The sequence below is a fragment of the Sapajus apella genome, unplaced genomic scaffold, assembly GCF_009761245.1.
Source record: "Sapajus apella isolate SASKATOON/1434 unplaced genomic scaffold, GSC_monkey_1.0 scaffold55, whole genome shotgun sequence".
NCBI classification, from domain to species: Eukaryota; Metazoa; Chordata; class Mammalia; order Primates; family Cebidae; genus Sapajus; species Sapajus apella.
Genome location: NW_022436995.1, coordinates 14,224,646 through 14,242,828, shown reverse-complemented (window position 1 = coordinate 14,242,828; position 18,183 = coordinate 14,224,646). Strand labels below are relative to the sequence as shown.

Genomic DNA, 18,183 nt, shown 5'->3' with positions numbered 1-18,183 from the left:
CATCAAGAAAGGAATTTGGAGGATAGGAGTATCTATGTGTAATGGGGAAGACCTTGTATCTGAAGCAGGTTTTTAAATTCTCTTCCTTTTTTTTTTTTTTAAGGACACAAATGGGGCATGGTATAAACAGGAAGATACTGTTGAGGATTAACGTTTCTCAGGTATTTGGCAGGTGATCTGCACAGATGTGGAGAAGGAAGATGGAGCAGGGCTGGTCAGGAGAGGGAAGACAGCAGTGATGAGGCCTTGTGGAGACCAAAGCCCAGCCTCCCTGGGATCCACTCAGCTAATATTGAAAAGGGCATCTCTTTCCTCAGCTTGTACTCTTCAGAGGGTGTGGCTACCAGGGATTGCACACTGTATAGAGAATTCATGAATGAATAGGTATTGAAATTTTCTGTCCCTATAATTGTTCAGCCTTTCGCCCTTTACTCTTCCCTCTTCCCCTTCCTTCCTCTTCTAAAATTAAAAAAAAAAAAAAAAAAAACTCTCACGAAAAAGCAAATTAAAAATCCCAACCACATTCGCACGACACTTTCAGCATGCACAGCATCTACACCATCCTTTCTTCACTGACATTCAGGAAAGGCAGCTAGTGTGATAGGTAAGGATGTGTAGAGGTTGTGACATCTGTTAGGTCAGAACTGATGCCAAAGCAACCTGCTTCTGACTCAGAATTGCCACGACTTGAAAAGTCTGAAGGCAAAATAATAATATGAAGTTGCCAGGCCATGTTGAACATCCACTTCAGCCCATAAACCATACCTGCACTTTCTTTTCCTCTCTCCAGGGTGCCGCCCTGACCTTCCTTAATAAGAACAGGAATATAGCTAACATTATTGCACACTTACTATGGGTCAGGTACTGTCCTAGGTGCATTATTTGTTCCTTTTCTCTCCTCGAGTCTCCACAACTCTATGGGATAAGTGCAATTATTATCTCCACTTCCCAGGTGAGAAAATTGAGGCTTGAGGGAATGAAATAACTGGCCCAGTGTGACTGAGTTAACTGGTGGAGCCCAGGGTTCTCACTCAGGCACCCTAGCACTAGAGCCTGTGCTCCTAAGCATCAAGCCATGGTGCTCTGTTGGGCATGTAACATTTAAAAGGCCTTGGATTAAGAGTTGGGAGAAATGTGTTCTCATCATGGCCCTGCCATTAAACACACTGTGACTCTGACCAGTCACATCCCTTCCCTGGATCTCAGCTTCCTCAGATGCTTGATGTAGAATTGCCCATCCTTAAGGTTCCTTTGTTCCGTGTGGCTCTGATCATCTGGGTTCCCTCATGTGGACAGAGATGAGAGGTTGTGTGTTAGTCAGGGTTCCCTAGAGGGACAGAACTTATAGGATATACATATATATAAAGAGGAGTTTATTAAGCATTAACTTACACGGTCGCAAGCTCCTACAATAGGCTGCCTGCGAGCTTGAGGAGCAAGGAGAGCCAGTCCAAGTCTCAAAACTAAAGAACGTGGAGTCCAATGTTTGAGGGCAGGGAGCATCCAGCACGGGAAAAAGATGTAGGCTGGGAGAGGTTAGTTATTGAAGGAAGTGATTTCCAAGCCCATTTTCCTAGTGTTATTGGAAAATTTCAGTTTGTCACTTTCATAGCTTGGAAAGTCATCTGAATGACTCCCACATCTCTACCTACTCATCTCTCTGTCTTGTGGCAGTATCTGACCTCCAGTACTGGTGCCAGGACAGGTGATAGAACAGTGGTTCTCAATTTTGATTTAATTCATATGATCTGTGGCCTGGACATCAGATTAAGGCACACGAGGTGATTGTGGTGTACAGCCAGGGTTGAGAATCACTGTCTTCCAGGAAACTTCTATACCTCTTACTTAGTGGTTTTACCTGCAGAAGGAAGCACATGTCCCAGACTGCTCTAGTGTTCACAGCCAATGATGTATCTGCTGTGGATGGAGAATGCTTATTGAGCCAAAGGCCTGCATCCTTCTTGATTCTTCTTGACTGGTCACATATTCCTTCTTGGGCATAGCTCTTGGCAAGCAGTAAATCTTTACTCTCCCACTGCCTTCAGCCAAGTGTTCATTTTATCCACCACAGAGATAGGTGTTTCTGGGATTTGATAGGTTACATAAAGGAAGCAAAAAGACTGAAAATGCAGAATCTGTGTGTTTACTTGGAAATAGCCTACTCATTGACAACACCTTTCTTTTTTGAGGCAGAATCTCACACTGTTGCCAGGCTGGAGTGCAGTGGCACAATCTCGGCTCACTGCAACCTCTGCCTCCTGAGTTTAGGCGGTTCTCCTGCCTCAGCTTCCCAAGTAGCTGGGACTACAGGCACACACCACCATGCCCAGCTCATTTTTGTATTTTAGTAGAAACAGGGTTTCACCATGTTGGCCAAGATGGTCTTGATTTCTTGACCTCATGATCTGCCCACCTCAGCCTCCCAAAGTGCTGGGATTATAGGTGTGCGCTACCGTGCCCAGCCGACAACACCTTTAAGGATAGATTTTCTTTGAAAATGAGTTGCTAGGTTATGAATATGCTTTAAAAAGTAAGCATCAAATAAGCAGTCTCTGTAAGATACCTTATACCTTGATCGCTTTCTCGAGTCTATTCTGTTAACTTTATTTAATATCATCTGAAACATGCCTCCATGGCCTGAGTTGACAGTTTCTTTTTTTTTTTTTTTTTTTTTTTTTAAGCCAGTCAAATTTAGCAGTGGGGGGTTGTATACCAACTTTAGTGACACTAATGTTAATAAGTTCTGATAACCCACTACCATCGGACCAGCCGACAGTTTCTTTTTTTTTTTCTGAGACAGAGTTTCACTCTTGTTACCCAGGCTGGAGTGCAATGGCACAATCTCGGCTCACCACAACCTCCCCCTCCTGGGTTCAAGCAATTCTCCCACCTCAGCCTCCTGAGTAGCTGGGACTACAGGTGTGCGCCACCATGCCCAGCTAATTTTTGTATTTTTAGTAGAGATGGGGTTTCACCATGTTGGCCAGGTCTTGGCCATGGTCTTGATCTCTTGACCTCGTGATCCACCCGCCTCAGCCTCCCAAAGTGCTGGAATTATAGGCGTGAGCCAGTGCTCCCGGCCCTGAGTTGACAGTTTCTACAGCATCCAGCCTGGCCTAGAAGCTGAGCCTTTGGTGTAAGTGCACCAGGCTGGGTAGCAGAGGATACTAAAGAATATGTTGTCCTCAGCCAGAGTCCCAGACTGCCCAGATAATGAAATTGGGTCAGGTGCTGTTGGGTAACTGAGACTCTTTTGGGACCCCTGTGTTGCTATTTATTAGGATACTGGACGGATATCCATTAACCAGTGTTACTAGAATATGTGACTAATAAGGACAGAGAATGAATGAATTCCCGAGTGGGTCAGTGATCTCTTCTAAGGGTCTTTTTGTTACTTTGTTGCCCCTATCCCTCACTCTTGCCACTTAGTCTGTGCCCCACTAAGAGGGTAAAGGGAAGCACAGAGTATTGGCTCTGTCACCTTCAGGATATGAAGGCTTGGTTAGACAGACCCTCAGACCTGCTTTCAGACTAACAAAACCTGGTTAAGCAGTTCCTTACTAAATGGCAAGCCCATAGAAGGCGAGCCACTAATACGCCATTAATCAGATAATGTATCTGTATCTGACCTGATTAAACCTTATTTTTAGAGCTACAAACAAAAGTCCTGTTTGTATCAGCAAATGGGAAGAGCACATAGGAATCAGTATCTTTGATTTCTTAGAATTAATGGCAGAGTCCAAGCCTTAGCCTTGCCTTTCCCTGAGTAATGTTTAAATGCTTGACCCTGAGTTCCAACCATATACTAGATTAGAACAGAGATGTAATTTAATCTTCACAAGACCTCTGAAACATGAGTATTACTCTGATTTTACAGTACTAAAACTTAGAGTATTTGATGTGGTCTGCCCCTGGTTACTCAGTTGGTGAGTAATAGAGTGAGATTGAGTCCAGATTTCCATGTTTTCAGGTCTGAAGCTCTGCTCTTTACGCTATGCTAATACAGAGTAGTTGAAGTCTGACAGGTCGATCAGTTCTGCTTTGGGTCTAGGATATTTTAGCATATCTACAGGTAAAGATAACTTTTGGTCTATTTGCTCTGCAGTTTCCAGTAATGCATGTTGTGTGTGTGTGTATGTGCATTTTCTTTTAAATTTTGCTTTATGTTCTGGGATACATGTGCACAACGTGCAGGTTCATTACATAGGTATACATGTACCATGGTGGTTTGCTGCACCTATCAACCTGTCATCCAGGTTTTAAGCTCCACATGCCTTAGGTATTTGTCCTAATGCTCTCCCTCCCCGTATGTTGTATATTTTTGTTTTTGTGGACTGTATTCTAGTTTATTTTCACCTCAGTATGGTAAAGTACAAAAAGCATGGTCTCTGGATTCAGACAGCCCTGAACTTGGATTGTAGCTTTACCATTTAAACATTAAGTTACTTTTCCAATCTTGAGTATTCCAGTTTTAAAAAGCGGGGTAATGTCTGCTTCATCAATTGGTATATTCGTATCTATGCATACAAATATGTATAATAAATTACTCCAAAACTTAGTGGCATAAAACGTTAAGCACTTATCACCTCACAGTTTCTGTGAGCCAGTAATTAGGGAGCAGTTTAGCGGAGTGTTCTGGCTTGGGGCTTTTCCTGAGATTTCGGTCAAGCTGTTGTCTGGAGCTGTAGTCATCTGAAAGCTTGATCAGGGCTGAAGGATCCGCTCCCTGGGTACACCTCACTCACATGGTTCTTGGCATTGGGCCTCAGTTTCTCAGTGCACCGGCCTTTCCAAAGGCTGTTTGAGCGTTTCCCAGCATGCCGGCCACCCTTTCCCAGAGTGTTGAATAAAGAGGGGAAGTGATATTCTTCTCCTTCCACACACCAATGCAGCAGTGAAGACTGTCCCTAGCCTTCTTCCCAGTCTGGATCTTTAAGTCTGGGTCTTTTCAGAATAGTGACTTTTCAGAGGCAGTGCAGCTGCCAACTCAACTTTTAGCATTCTAGATGGTTCTAATGTACAGTCTTGGGAATGGGTCAAAGGAGATTGAAAATGAGAAAATATACTACATATATATATGTGGTAGATATATATATATATATATAAAATATATCACATATAAGCTGATATCTGAAATTTGTATCGCTAACATAGACCACTTCCCTGAGCTCTGGACTTGCTATTTAATTGCCTGCTTGATATTTTTACTTGGATATTAAATAAGTATCTTTTTTTTTTTCCCTGAGGTGAAGTCTCACCCTGTCACCCAGGCTGGAGTGCACTGGTATGATCTTGGCTCAAGCAATTCTCCTGCCTCAACCTCCCAAGTAGTTGGGATTACAGGCACCTGCCATCATGCCCAGCTAATTTTTATATTTTTGTAGAGATGAAGTTTCACCATGTTGGGCAGGCTGGTCTTGAACTCCTGACCTTAGGTGATCTGCACACCTTGGCCCTCCAAAGTGCTGGGATTACAGGCGTGAGTCACTGCCCCTGCCAGATGTTATATGAGTATCTTAAATCTAACATGTTCTAACCTTTTGACCATCTGGCTTTTACCACACTATTTCTCTATCTTTTAACAAATTCTCTATCTTTTAACTAAGCAAAATAAGAACAAGCAAACAAAAAAAACACTCATTATTGCAATCTTCCTTATCCTTAGTAACTGTCAACTCCATTCTCACAGTTACTCAGGCCAAAACCTTGGTGTTATCCTTGACGCCATTTCTTCTCACAGTCTTCATTCAATCAATTAGCAAATATATTAACTCAACCTCCAACATATACCTGGAATCTCACCATTTCTGGTTATTTCCACTGCTACTGCCCCAAGGGCCACTGCTGCTACCTCTCCCTTGCCTGGATTACTCTAATAGCCGTGGTCTTGCTTCCACTGTTCTCTGCAGTTCTTGTTCACATAGTAGCCACAGGGAGCCTGTTAAAACACACCCATTATTTTACACCTGCATGTAGTATTCACCAGTGGCTTCTGGCTGACTCAGTGTAACTGCCCAAGTCATTATGGTGGCCTACAAAGTCCTGTCTAATTTGGGTCCCCAGTCTCTCTGATTTCTTCTATCTCCTGCTCTCCTCTCATTGCTTACTATGTTCCAATGAAATCCTCTTTGCTATTCCTTGTACATAACAAGCACACTCCTACCTCAAGGCCTTTGCATTTCCCTCGCCCTAGAGTGTTCTTCCTACAGATATGTGTGACCTACTCCCTTCTTTTCTTTTTTGGTGTGAGTTTTATTACTACTCAAATCAGTCTTCCTGAGTATTCAGGGAGCAGAGTTTCTAAGGATACTTGGTGGGTCAGGGGGAGCCAGTGAGCCAGGAGTGCTGATTGGTCAGAGATGAAATCGTAGGGAGTTGGAGCTGTCTCCTTGTGCTGAGTCAGTTTCTGGGTGGGGGCCACAAGATCACATGCACCAGTTTATTGATCTGGGTGGGGCCAGTTGATCCATCAAGTGCAGGGTCTACAAAATATCTCAAGCCCTGATCTTAGGAGCAGTTTAGGGAGGGCCAGAATCTTGTAGTCCCCAGCTGCATGACTCCTAAACCATAATTGCTAATCTTGTGGCTAATGTGAGTCCTACAAAGGCAGTCTAGTCCCTAGGCAAGAAGGGGGTCTGCTTTGGGAAAGGACTGTTACTGTCTTTGTTTAAACTAAGTTTCTCCCAAAGTTGGTTCAGCTTAGGCCCAGGAACGAACAAGGATGGCTTGGAGGTTAGAAGCAAGATGGAGTCAGTTAAGTTAGATCTCTTTCACTGTCTCAGTCATAATTTTGCAAAGGCAGTTTCATTCCCTCCCTTTGGGTTTTATAACACCTTAATCTTAAGGTGTAGGCTGTGAAGATGGGAAAAGGCCTTTGATCTCCTTGGCTTCTTCCTGCTGACGGGCCATAGTGGGAACGGGAGTGAACCCCAAGGTGAGAAGAGTGGAGCCCTTTGCAACTGTCTGAGTGTACTCACGCAGGCCTGGCTGGGCTTCCGAGGCTTGTGCGGCAAAAGCATTAGTGTTCTCATCTATAGTTTTACTGCAGTGTTAAAGTGAACAGCCTACTATAGGGTAAATAACGAGTCCTAGGATGAGCAGTGTAGTTCCCAATTTTAAAAGTAATGGTTTGAAAGCATTAGTTAGGGGACTTCTAACCCACAAAGAATTTAGAATTTGTCTAAATTGCAGAAACAAAAACCCCCAAAACAACTAACAACAGTGTACTGTAGTTTTTCTTTTCTTTCTTTTTTTTTTTTTTTTTTTTTTTTTTTTTTTTTTTTTTGAGACAGAGTCTTGTTCTTTCGCCAGGCGCCAGGCTGGAGTGCAGTGGCGTGAGCTCAGCTCACTGCAACCTCCGCCTCCTGGGTTCAAGCAGTTCTCCTGCCTCAGCCTCCCAAGTAGCTGAGACTACAGGTGCGTGCTACCACGCCCAGCTAATTTTTGTATTTTTTAGTTGAGATGGGGTTTCACCATGTTGGCCAGGCTGGTCTCAATCTCTTGACCTCATGATCTGTCCGCCTCGGCCCCCCCAAAGTGCTGGGGTTACAGGTTGAGCCCCCGCACCTGGCCTATAGTTTTTCTTTTGAAGCATAGTTTTTCTCTCTCCAGTCCCCACTTTTATTAAAAACAAATCATGATAGAACTGGTGTGTTTACAAAATAAACTTTAGTCTTACTGTACTTGGCCTGAGTATTTGCGTAAAGTACAGCAAGAACAATTATTTTTCACTTTGGCTTTTTTAATTGGCTTTGGTAGAACTCTGTTCCATGAAGAATCTCAGATAAGACTTTTTAAAAGCCTAGCCATGGGTTTGTACCCTCAAATATTTATGAGTTGGGCAAATTCCTCTCCTCTTGGGGTCCCCAGATAACTCGGGATTCCTGGGCCTGTTAGAAAGTGAACATTCTTTACTTATCACAGGTCCCGAACCTTGTACATACTCCCTTATTTCCTTCACAATCATGCTAAAGTTCACCTCATCACAAAAGCCTTACCCGACCAGTCTGACATATCTGGCATGTAGTGGGTGTTCAGCAGCAGGTGTTTGCCAGATGAATGAAGCAGGGATGGAGCAGCACATGGTAGCCCTTCTGCTTATGTCACCGTGTGGACGTGCTGGGTCCTGTGTGACTGTGGAGCCTGCTCCTTGGAGTGCTTGGTATTTATTGACCGAAGGAAAATCTGAGAAAGGGTGACCAGGTTGAACAGTCAGCCTGAGGAGTACTGAGTAGCTGTGGGAAAAGTCTGGCTCTGTGGGAATGAGATAGAGCCAGGTTGACCACTTCCTTCTATAGTTAGAAATCTTGCCTGGGAAAAACAAAAGGATACTTCCTTTATAACATCCTGTCTAGGAAACACTTCACACTGAGAGGCACTGAGCATGCCTCCGTTTGGCAGAGACTGGTTACAGAGACAGCTTGGGGGCCTTGCCCAGTCCATGCCCATCCAGGTGCCTCTGGAGGGTGAGTGTAAAACCAGTTTGTGCTTGGGAAGCACATTCTGTGAGCAGTAGAACTTTGCATTGTTTTTAAGCCAAGAAAAACCAAGCCAGTCAAAGGTGGAACATGAGATTAGCCCCAGTGCAGTTGTATAGGCTTCTACAGTCTCAAGATGAATGCTGCGACATCCTGTTTATCAGTCCACGAACACTGGGAGGTAGGCAAGGACACAGGTGTCTCCATTTGATAATGACTATAGCGGCAAAGCCCAGAATAATGAAAGAACCAACAAAACTGGAATTTGGACCAAGGCATATCGATTCCCTTTCCTATCTTGGATAACAGCGTGACATCAGCCTGCTTTGAGTTTTATTGCTTTCAGATTACTGTAACCTGACTGGGCACGGTAGCTCATACCTGTAATCCTAGCACTTTGGGAGGAGGCCCAGGCAGGTGGGTCACCTGAGGTCAGGAGTTCGAGACCAGCCTGACCAACATGGTGAAACCCCATCTCTACTAAAAATACAAAATTAGCTGAGTGTATGGCGCATGCCTGTGATCCCAGCTACTCAGGAAGCTGAGGTGGGAGAATCGCTTGAAACCGGGAGGCAGAGGTTGTAGTGAGGTGAAATTGCACCACTGCACTCCAGCCTCGGTGACAAGAGAGAAACTCTGTCAAAAAAAAAAAAAAAAAGATTAATGTAACTGATGAAGCATTGGTGGGTAATATAGTTAAGATAAAAGAAATTAAATCCAAAGAATCGTTTCCGTCTCAGGCTTCTTCAATCCTTGAAACTTACTTAATTTTTAGACTATAGTTGCTATTTATTTCTTCCTAAGTGATCCCTATAAATAGAGAAGACCAGTGGCCTCTAGCATGTCTTGAAATTCCTTCTATATTGAGTTCAGTCTAGGAAATTGTTGCAAATCAGGTGTCCAGGGCAGATTCTTAAGCTGTTAATGAAAGCTCTTGGGGCCAGGTGCAGATACAAACACCTGTAAACCCAGCACTTTGGGAGGCCAAGGTGAGATGATCACTTGAGGTCAGGAGTTCAGGACCAGCCTGGGCAATATAGTAAGGCCCTGTCTCTACAAGAAATTTAAAAATTAACCAGCTGTGGTGACATTGGGAGGCTGAGGTGGGAGGATCACTTAAGCCCGGGAGCTTGAGACTACAGTGAGCAGTGAGCATGCCACTACGCTCCAGCCTGGGTGATAGAATAAGACTCCATCTCAATCAGTTAGTTAAAAAATAAAAAACAAAACCCTTGGGACACAGGTTGAATTTCCTGTTAACTCCTTTCTTCCTCCTTGTGAAGACCAGTTTCTGGATTCACTCTTTCCTGGGAGAACCTTGGTCATTGCTATTCATTGAGTAGCTTTTCCAGGCACTCATTGTTTTTACATACCTTGTAATAGGACTTGATTGTGGTTGTTTGATCTCAGAATCTCATTTCCATAAGGGAATCTGTGACATATGACAGGATGCATAATTGTTCCAGCAGGTGTCTTTGTTTGTTTGTTTGAGACAGAGTTTCACTCTTGTTGCCCAGGCTGGAGTGCAATAGCCCGATCTGGGGTCATTGCAACCTCCACGTCCCGGGTTCAGGTGATTCTCCTGCCTCCGCCTCCCAAATAGCTGGGATTATAGGTACCTGCCACCATGCCCGGCTAATTTTTGTATTTTTAGTAGAGACAGGGTTTCATCATATTGACCGGGCTGGTTTTGAACTCCTGACCTCAGGTGATCCACTCGCCTTGGCCTCCCTAAGTGCTGGGATTACAGGCATGAGCCACCACACCCAGCTTGTTTGTGAAGGTGCTTAAAGAAAAAACTTGGGCTGGTAGAAGAGATGATAATAGCATTTGTTTGCATTTTTTTTAAAGAAGGGCTTAATTGAGGGCAGTTGGGGCCTGTATTCTTTTCCAGTAGGTTGGAGAATCACCTCTATTAGTAGAGCCTCACATATCAGTAACCCTGATATCTGCCTGGGCAGCTTTAGTGGGTGGGGGTAGAGGATGGGGTTGGTCCCTTTACCCTATTCTGACCTGAAATGCTCTTCATCAAAGCTGAGTATGACAGTAGGCATAAAGACTGATGACACTGGAAGCAAGGATCTGAGCCAGAAGGTGGGGCCTTTGTATCCTGTTTGGAGTCGGCTTCCGTGGTAACTGCGTCTAACGCTTTCTCACAGCTGCTCCTGACATCACTGGCCATAAACGGAGCGAGAACAAGAATGAAGGGCAGGATGCCACGATGTATTGCAAGTCAGTTGGCTACCCCCATCCAGACTGGATATGGCGCAAGAAGGAGAACGGGATGCCCATGGTGAGTAGGAGGCAGGCCCGGGTCTCTGGTTGCTGGAGTTTTCCCAGCAGAGGTCCAGACATGTGGGTGAGTTACTGCAGCAGCTGTATCCCTGGATGTGTGTGTGGCGAGGGTCACCCTTTCTAGAGTTGTGAACGGTTTACAGCATGAATCAGGAGGTCGTTGACAGTCTCTTTTAGCACAGAAATCCCTGTACATGATTTGTTAAAGCTGTCCATCTGGTAAGAGATTAGATTGCTTGCTGTGTTAGTCCATTCTCACATTGCTATAGAGAACTTCCAAAGACTGGGTAATTTATAAAGAACAAAGGTTTAATTGGCTCACGATTCCACAGGCTTTATTGGAAGCATTGCTGGGGAGGCCTCAGGAAACACAGGGAAGATTATCTTTCCTATCTTAGACAACAGAGTGACATCTGACCTGCTTTGAGTTTTATTGCTTTCAGATTACTGTAACTGAAGGTGAGGCATTGACAGGTAATATAGTTAAAAGAAAGTTAAATCCAAAGAATCAGCCTCCCCCTCAGGCTTCTTTCATCCTTGAGACTTACCTATGTTTTAGACTGCAGTTGCTGTTTATTTCTACCTAAGTGATCCCTGTAGGTAGAGAAACTTAGAGTCATGGTGGAAGGCGAAGGGGAGGCAGGCATGGCCTAGGTGGCCGGAGAGGAGGACAAGCGTGAAGGAGGGAGGTGATACACACTTAACAACTGGGTCTTGTGAGAACTCACTGTCTGGAGAACAGCAAGGGGGACATCCGCCCCCGTGATCCAATCACCTCCCTCCAGGCCCCTCCTCCAACACTAGGGATTATAATTCAATATGAAATTTGGGTGGAGACACAAATCCAAACCATATCACTTGCCTTCAGTTTAAGACATGGAAAGAACTGAGCCTAATTCTCGTCCATTTATCCTGAAGAAAATACTGTTCTTGAAGTGGTCTTAGAACCTGTCTTGTGTTTTGGGAAACAAGGCACTGAGGGAAATTATTAGTACATTCCTACAACACAGAACGTATTGATAAGGAATCGGGGCAACCTGAGGAGGCTCAGGGGCAGCCTGAGAGCCTTAGACGTTGGGAACCTGATGGTATTTGCCCCAGAAAAGGTCAAAGAGAACATCCTTTCCCATGTGTGGAATGATTCATGATGGTGTTTGGAGAGTCAGAGCTTTGGACCCTCACTTTCTCCCTCATTATGATGGTTGACCCATTTACCTTTTCTGTCAGAGAGGGTGTCAACATTCCTCCTATCCCAGGCATTCTTTGATTATCAGTCTTCAGAATCCAAAAGGACTCTAAAGATCATTAATCCAGCTTCTTTGGAAGGGTTCCATAGTAGCCAATAATAATTAGTGGCAAAACCAAGAGTTGTATCTAGTTTTTTTAAATTTTAAGTCCATTATCCTTCCCACTTCATAACATTTCGATAATAAAATATTGAGTAGTGATAGTGACTCCAGCATCAGCGATGATGGCTAGATTTCAGACACCTATCAATAAGGGAGAGCAGCTTGAGGACTGGAGAGGTGGAGATGCCAAGTTGAGCCCTTTCCACAGACGCTGAACTTTCTAAGATACTGGTGAGGAAATGTCCACTCCTCTCTGCCGGTCCGCTGGGAAGGAGTGCCCTTGAGCTTTTGCCAAAGCAAGTGTTGGAATTAACTCGGCATATGTTTTAATCTCCTTAACGATGAAGCTTGAGGCATCACGGACTAGCTGTTCTAAAAGCTATGAATTCCCCATATCAGACGTACCTGCATTCAAATGCTGACAAGATTGTATGCTGTATCTAGAATCGTTTTCAGGATAACATTCCCCTTTTTCTCTCCTGTTTCTGATTGTGCTTTAGTTATTGCAGGGTAAAGACACACGAGTCTGTTTTTTTCCCTGCCGGGATCTCCTAAGCGGAGTGCAGTGAACCATCCCGCTGAGTCTTCAGCCCTGCCTGCCCTCTCACACCTCTGCCTTCGCACCCATGCCAATCCCTGGCTGCACTGCTCCTCCCTGTGTGATTAGCCGTCCTCCTCCACAGTCTAGGGCAAATGTTAGTTCAGCTGTGAAGCTTACCTCACTCTTTCCAGCAGTGGCCACTCACCATGCCCTATAGCACTCCATACACACCTTCTGCTGGGGCTTTGTAACACATTCCTGTAATCAGCCATCCCGTTTTGGATGTCTGGTTTCCTTTTGAGGCCAAGCTCCTTATTCGTTTCTGTGTCTCTTTTTATCTCACTTTCTCCCTCCTACCTACCCTTAGTAGGACATAAAGCATGCAGCATATTTTAGTAAATATTTGTTTTGTTCTGTGTTAAGACAGCGTCTTGCTCTGTCTACCAGGCTGGAGTGCAGCAACCCCCGGGCTCAGGTGATCCTCCTGCCCCAGCCTCTCGGGTAGCGGGGACCGCAGGTATACACCGCTATGCTCAGCTAATTTTGTTTTTGATTTTTTGTAGAGATGGGGTCTCAGTTTGTTGCTGCGGCTGGTCTTGAACTCCTAGGCTCAAGCGATCTTCTCACCTTAGCTTCCCAAAGTGCTGGACTTACAGGCATGAGACTCCATGCCCAGCCATAAATATTTGTTGATTGATTGTTTGAATAACCTTTCCTCTAATCCTGTAGTCCTTAAATGAAAGGAAAGTTGTGAATTTCCCTCAGTCTGACTAGGAGTGAGTTCCTAGCATTGTTTGTGGAGGATAGGGAGACTTCCTTAGAAATCACCAAGCTGAAGTCCCCAGGCATGCCTGACTGGGGGGGGTCCCACTCCTCCTCCCCCTGTCCTCTTTCAGCTGTGGTTTCTTCTTGGTGTTTGAGGCAGCGCTTACTAGGTTGTTGGACTTTTCTGAGTCTCCAGGCAGTAGGACCTGCACTCACTTTGTGGAAGCTGGGGAAGTCTGGAGGACCGATGGTCGGAGAGGCTTGCCTGGCTCTGTCAGTAGTGTGTTGATTTGTTGTTGTTGATACTGAAGGGAAATCATTAATGAAATGCACCTAGGCACTGCTCCGTCATTCTGGCTGGTGCCTGAAAAGTACAGAGAACAGTGTCACCCTCCCTTGAACATCAGCTCAGTTACTCACAGTCACCCTCGTGTATTCTCGCTTTTTTGCAGGACATTGTCAATACCTCCGGCCGCTTCTTCATCATCAACAAGGAAAATTACACTGAGTTGAACATTGTGAACCTGCAGATCACAGAAGACCCTGGCGAATATGAATGTAACGCCACCAACGCCATTGGCTCTGCCTCTGTTGTCACTGTCCTCAGGGTGCGGAGCCACCTGGCCCCACTCTGGCCTTTTTTGGGAATTCTGGCTGAAATTATCATCCTTGTGGTGATCATTGTTGTGTATGAGAAGAGGAAGAGGCCAGATGAGGTTCCTGACGGTAAGGGCATCCCTACAGAATAGCTTACTGTTGGGGTTGGTTCCTTCGGGGGTTTCCGAGTACCCAAAGAGGACTGTAGGGATGTTGGGATTCAATCCCTAAAGGAAAGAAGGAAAATTCTTATACCAGTTCCTAACCCCCTGCCCATAAGATTTTTTTTTCTTTTTTGCGTTAGCCATTTAGAGCCGTCCTTAGCTCTCTCCCTCTGTTTGGGTGTTTTCCAAACCCTAGTCCCATCTGCCTTTCAGGCCCCATGCGGTGAATGGGCAGCTGTCAGTCTCTTTGTTCAGCTCTGTCCTCCTTCAATACAGATCATCAGGCAGATTGAGCTTGAGGAGAATCCAAGTCAAGCCTAGAAGCCACCCCAAGATCGCAGGCCACCTGGCCTTTCAGGCAGATTTAAGGTACCTAACTGGTTGTCACATGGTTGCCTGGTGTAGCCCCTGTAGGTAACTGCCCAGCCCAGTTAGACTGTTCTCAGAAAAGCCATTGGAACAAGCCAGCTTTTGGTTCCCTTGGTTGGTCCCTTTGATAGGTTTTCAAGGCTTTCTACTGGGTGGCTTTTCCGTCTATGTCTCACAGACAAAGAGTGATGGAGAGAGTCTGATGTATCCACCCACGTGGCGTAAGACGGAGGTACCAAAGGTGGAGCAAATGGAGTCCATGCCCCAAGGCTGTGCCGTCAAGCCGGCCTAGGGTCAGAGAAGGGAGGAGATGGTAGCAGCAGAACCACAGCAAACCATGAAGCACTGGAAAGAGCAGGAGCTGAAATCTTAGATTATCGGATGCACCTTGAGTCAGAAAAGCCTCGGGAAATTTTTGGTGTTAGATTTTTGTCTTTCACCCTGTGAAGGGGAAGCTGCTGAAGGAGACTTGTATCCGCAGTACTTCAGGCTCCCAGCTGGCTCCCTATCCCCATCCTATAACATGACCAGCATAAAGAAAGTCATTGGCCAACCGTTAACACCACCAGTCTGTCCCTGGCTAGCCTAGACAGATGGGTGTGCCCCTGGCTCGGTAGCAGCCACCCCGGGGTGACGTTGGGGTTGCCAGCTGTAGTCTAGCTATTCTAGGGCCTGTGTTTGTGCACCTGTGGTGCTGTATCCTGTCCCACAGAGCTGGCTGTCCAGTGGAGAATACAAAGTGACGTCTGGTGCTCCCTCAGAAAGTGTGTGGACCCAGAGGCATGCCAGTGGCTTTAGACTCTCTGGGAGGACATGTTTGAGAGCTATAGCCCCTTCCCCATCTTTTCCTTTCTTCTGAGCAGTTCTGAATCTCTCTGCCTGCAGTAAGTAGTGAATGGCTGGTGAGGAGGTTTGTTGATGACACGATGTCTGGTGACTCTGTACACTTAGCAGTGAGCTGGGCAGAGTTGTGGGTGGGACGTTGGCTGGGAGCAGACGGCCTCTATAATTGAGTCTCTAGTTTCCTGCACCCTGGGAGTGCCCTAGGAGTCTTACTTTCCTACTCTGTGAAGTGAACCTGCTTTTTTTGGGGGGATTTCATGTATTCCTAATGCTGTTTTTCTCCAGACATTTCCCTCTCCTGCCACATATTAGGACTCCCAAGGCAAGAGTACACCTTTACTTAGAGCTGGGAGTAAAGGGAAAGAGTTGCCTTTCGTGTGTTTCCAGTTTTGGCTCTGTAGGATCAGTTATGCCTTCTTCCTGAAAACAGGGCCTTTTTATCCGCCCAGAATGCTTTTGCTTTGCCAAAACTACCTTCCTCAGCCTGCCCTTTGGAAAGGTTGAGAAGCTAAAAAGTCAGGTAAGAGGAGGCAAAGATGGGCATCAGAACCTGATTTTTAAATGTTAAGGCAAGGCTGGCTGCCACTGGTGAGAGTGACGCAGTGGCCTAGTGTGTTCTCGGAAAAGGTCCAGTCTTTGCCCTAAGAAACCACTGTGCTTATGAAGTTGCTGTCGCAGTGCATGTGGCAGGTTAGATTTGAGAAATGGTTAGTATTGTTCTGTTGGACAAGTGCAGACACCTGCCCAGGGAAGCAGCTCTCTTTTTTTAAAAAGAGTTCCTTGGTTACTGAATTCAAATGGGGGACTAGTTTGTTATAGGAGACATCTGTGGCCAGCAAATCTGAACAGCTTCCTAGAGGGAAAATACCTCTTTTAAACTAAGTTATTATAGACAGTGAATGAATCCTACCTGTCAAAGAGATGATGGCAGGGTAAGTGCAAGGTAAAACCCCCTTGCTCCTGTCTCTTGGGAGAATATTGTAATGAAAGCAGCGTTGACTTGGTTGTTGTTGAATTGGGGTGAAAAATCTGAGATGCTGGAGTGATCGCAATGTTTGCCTTCTCTCCTTCCCTTCCTGACAGCCAGGGTGGGCCAGGCTCCACTCTCCATCCTCACACCCTTCCCTTGCCCCAACATTTCCATTCTTTCTTTCTCCTCTGTCTTTTTCTCTCAAACTCCTCCCTGCTTCCACCCCTCCCTGCCTTTCTTCTCCTTTCCTGGAAGTAACCATTAAACAAAAGAAAAAGTTGATAGTTCTTTGGTGAGTTTTCCTTCTTCTCTGCCTTTTCCTTCTTTAGCCAGTTCCGCTCAACTCCTGTGCAGTTCTTAGGAAGGACAAACTCACCTGTCTGCTTTCTTCCCATGTGCTCCTCCTCATATTTTCATGTGATATATACAAACACCCCTTTTTGGAATAAACAAGAAGGTACATTATATCTGACACAAACTTGGGAGTGTTAGAGGTGAGAAGTGTTTACCTATCAGATAACCATCTGTGGCTCTGTATTGGATTTTTTATGCCATTAGGAAAATGGGAATTTTTTTAATAGGCCTGGCATACTTTCTCTCTGCCAAATAGGCACTTTATTATCAGGATACACCTATGGTTCATTTCAGACTCACTGAACTTTTTTGGGGGCCATTTTTAGTGGTTCTGATATATCCAAGCTCTTTTAGATACTTAAGAATGAAGAGCTGTTCTAGCCAGGTGCAGTGGCTCACGCCTGTAATTCCAGCACTTTGGGAGGCCGAGGCGGGTGGATCACCTGAGGTCAGGAGTTCGAGACCAGCCTGGCCAACATGGTGAAACCCCCATCTCTACTAAAAATACAAAAATTAGTCGGGCATTAGTATACACCTATAATCCCAGCTACTCAGGAGGCTGAGGCAGGAGAATTGCTTGAACCCAGGAGGCCGAGGTTGCAGTGAGCTTCGATCGTGCCATTGCACTCCAGCCTGGGCAACAGAGGGAGACTCCATCTCAAATTAAAAAAAAGAAGAGCTGTTTCTAATGTCCCAAAATCTATTTGTTAGTCAAAACATTTGGTAGCATATGAAAATTTGTACAGGCGAGGGATATTGGAAAAGAAATGTGACTTTTAAAATGATACCCAAAACACACATTTAGTGTCTAGTCTGTTAACTAGGGGCCATCTGGGTCAGTAACAAGTTACCTTATGGAGAAAATGCAATAGGACCAAACAAGGAAGGAAACAGGAAGTAACTGTTAGTATCTTAGGCTTCATGCTAACCTGCTAAGGTCAGGCAAAATTAGGTGGATTTAGAAACCATGAAACCGTCTAGTGAGATGAATGCAGTGACAAAGGACCTTTGACCAGAGAGTCCACTCTCATTATTCGGCCTTTAAAGCCATCTTTTTGGAGGTGATACTGTATTAGGCAATCCCTTATTTACTAGACATTGCAGAGCACCCCTTCTAGATGATGAGGCAGATGTAGGGGAGCGAGGGCTGGAGTCCCCGTTCGGTTGGGAAGACGGAACACGCAGATAAATCCGTGTGTGCTACAGCTCCACCAGGAGCTCGACTCTCAGAAGGTGGATTCCAGAGCATCTTGTTTCCGTTCTCCCCCAGTCCTCCTCCTCTCATCTAGCCAGTGGCTGTAACATTGAGGTGGAGAGAACAGTCATTGTTTAAGCTGGCTCTCTTTTGGCCTGAGGGTTTGGGGTATGTTGATATTTGTCGGTTACTATGACTTCTTTTTTTTCCCCCCTCAATTGCATCAAACCCTTAAAACATGGTGGTAAGTGAGCGATATGCATG

General features: G+C 45.3%; 1 protein-coding gene across 5 annotated transcripts in view; it reads left to right on the top strand.

Moving 5' to 3' along the window:
- Window positions 1-18,183, top strand: part of NPTN (neuroplastin) — a 72,043-nt gene that overhangs the window by 48,541 nt on the left and 5,319 nt on the right. For 4 of the 5 annotated variants that reach the window (XM_032244774.1, XM_032244773.1, XM_032244771.1 and 1 more), the window contains 2 exons: window positions 10,637-10,770; window positions 13,880-14,153. In XM_032244774.1, coding sequence (XP_032100665.1) covers window positions 10,637-10,770; window positions 13,880-14,153 — 408 coding nt within the window. Of the gene's footprint in view, window positions 1-10,636; window positions 10,771-13,879; window positions 14,154-14,464; window positions 17,160-18,183 lie in introns of those variants that run through there. The other variant, XM_032244772.1, reaches the window with a different exon arrangement.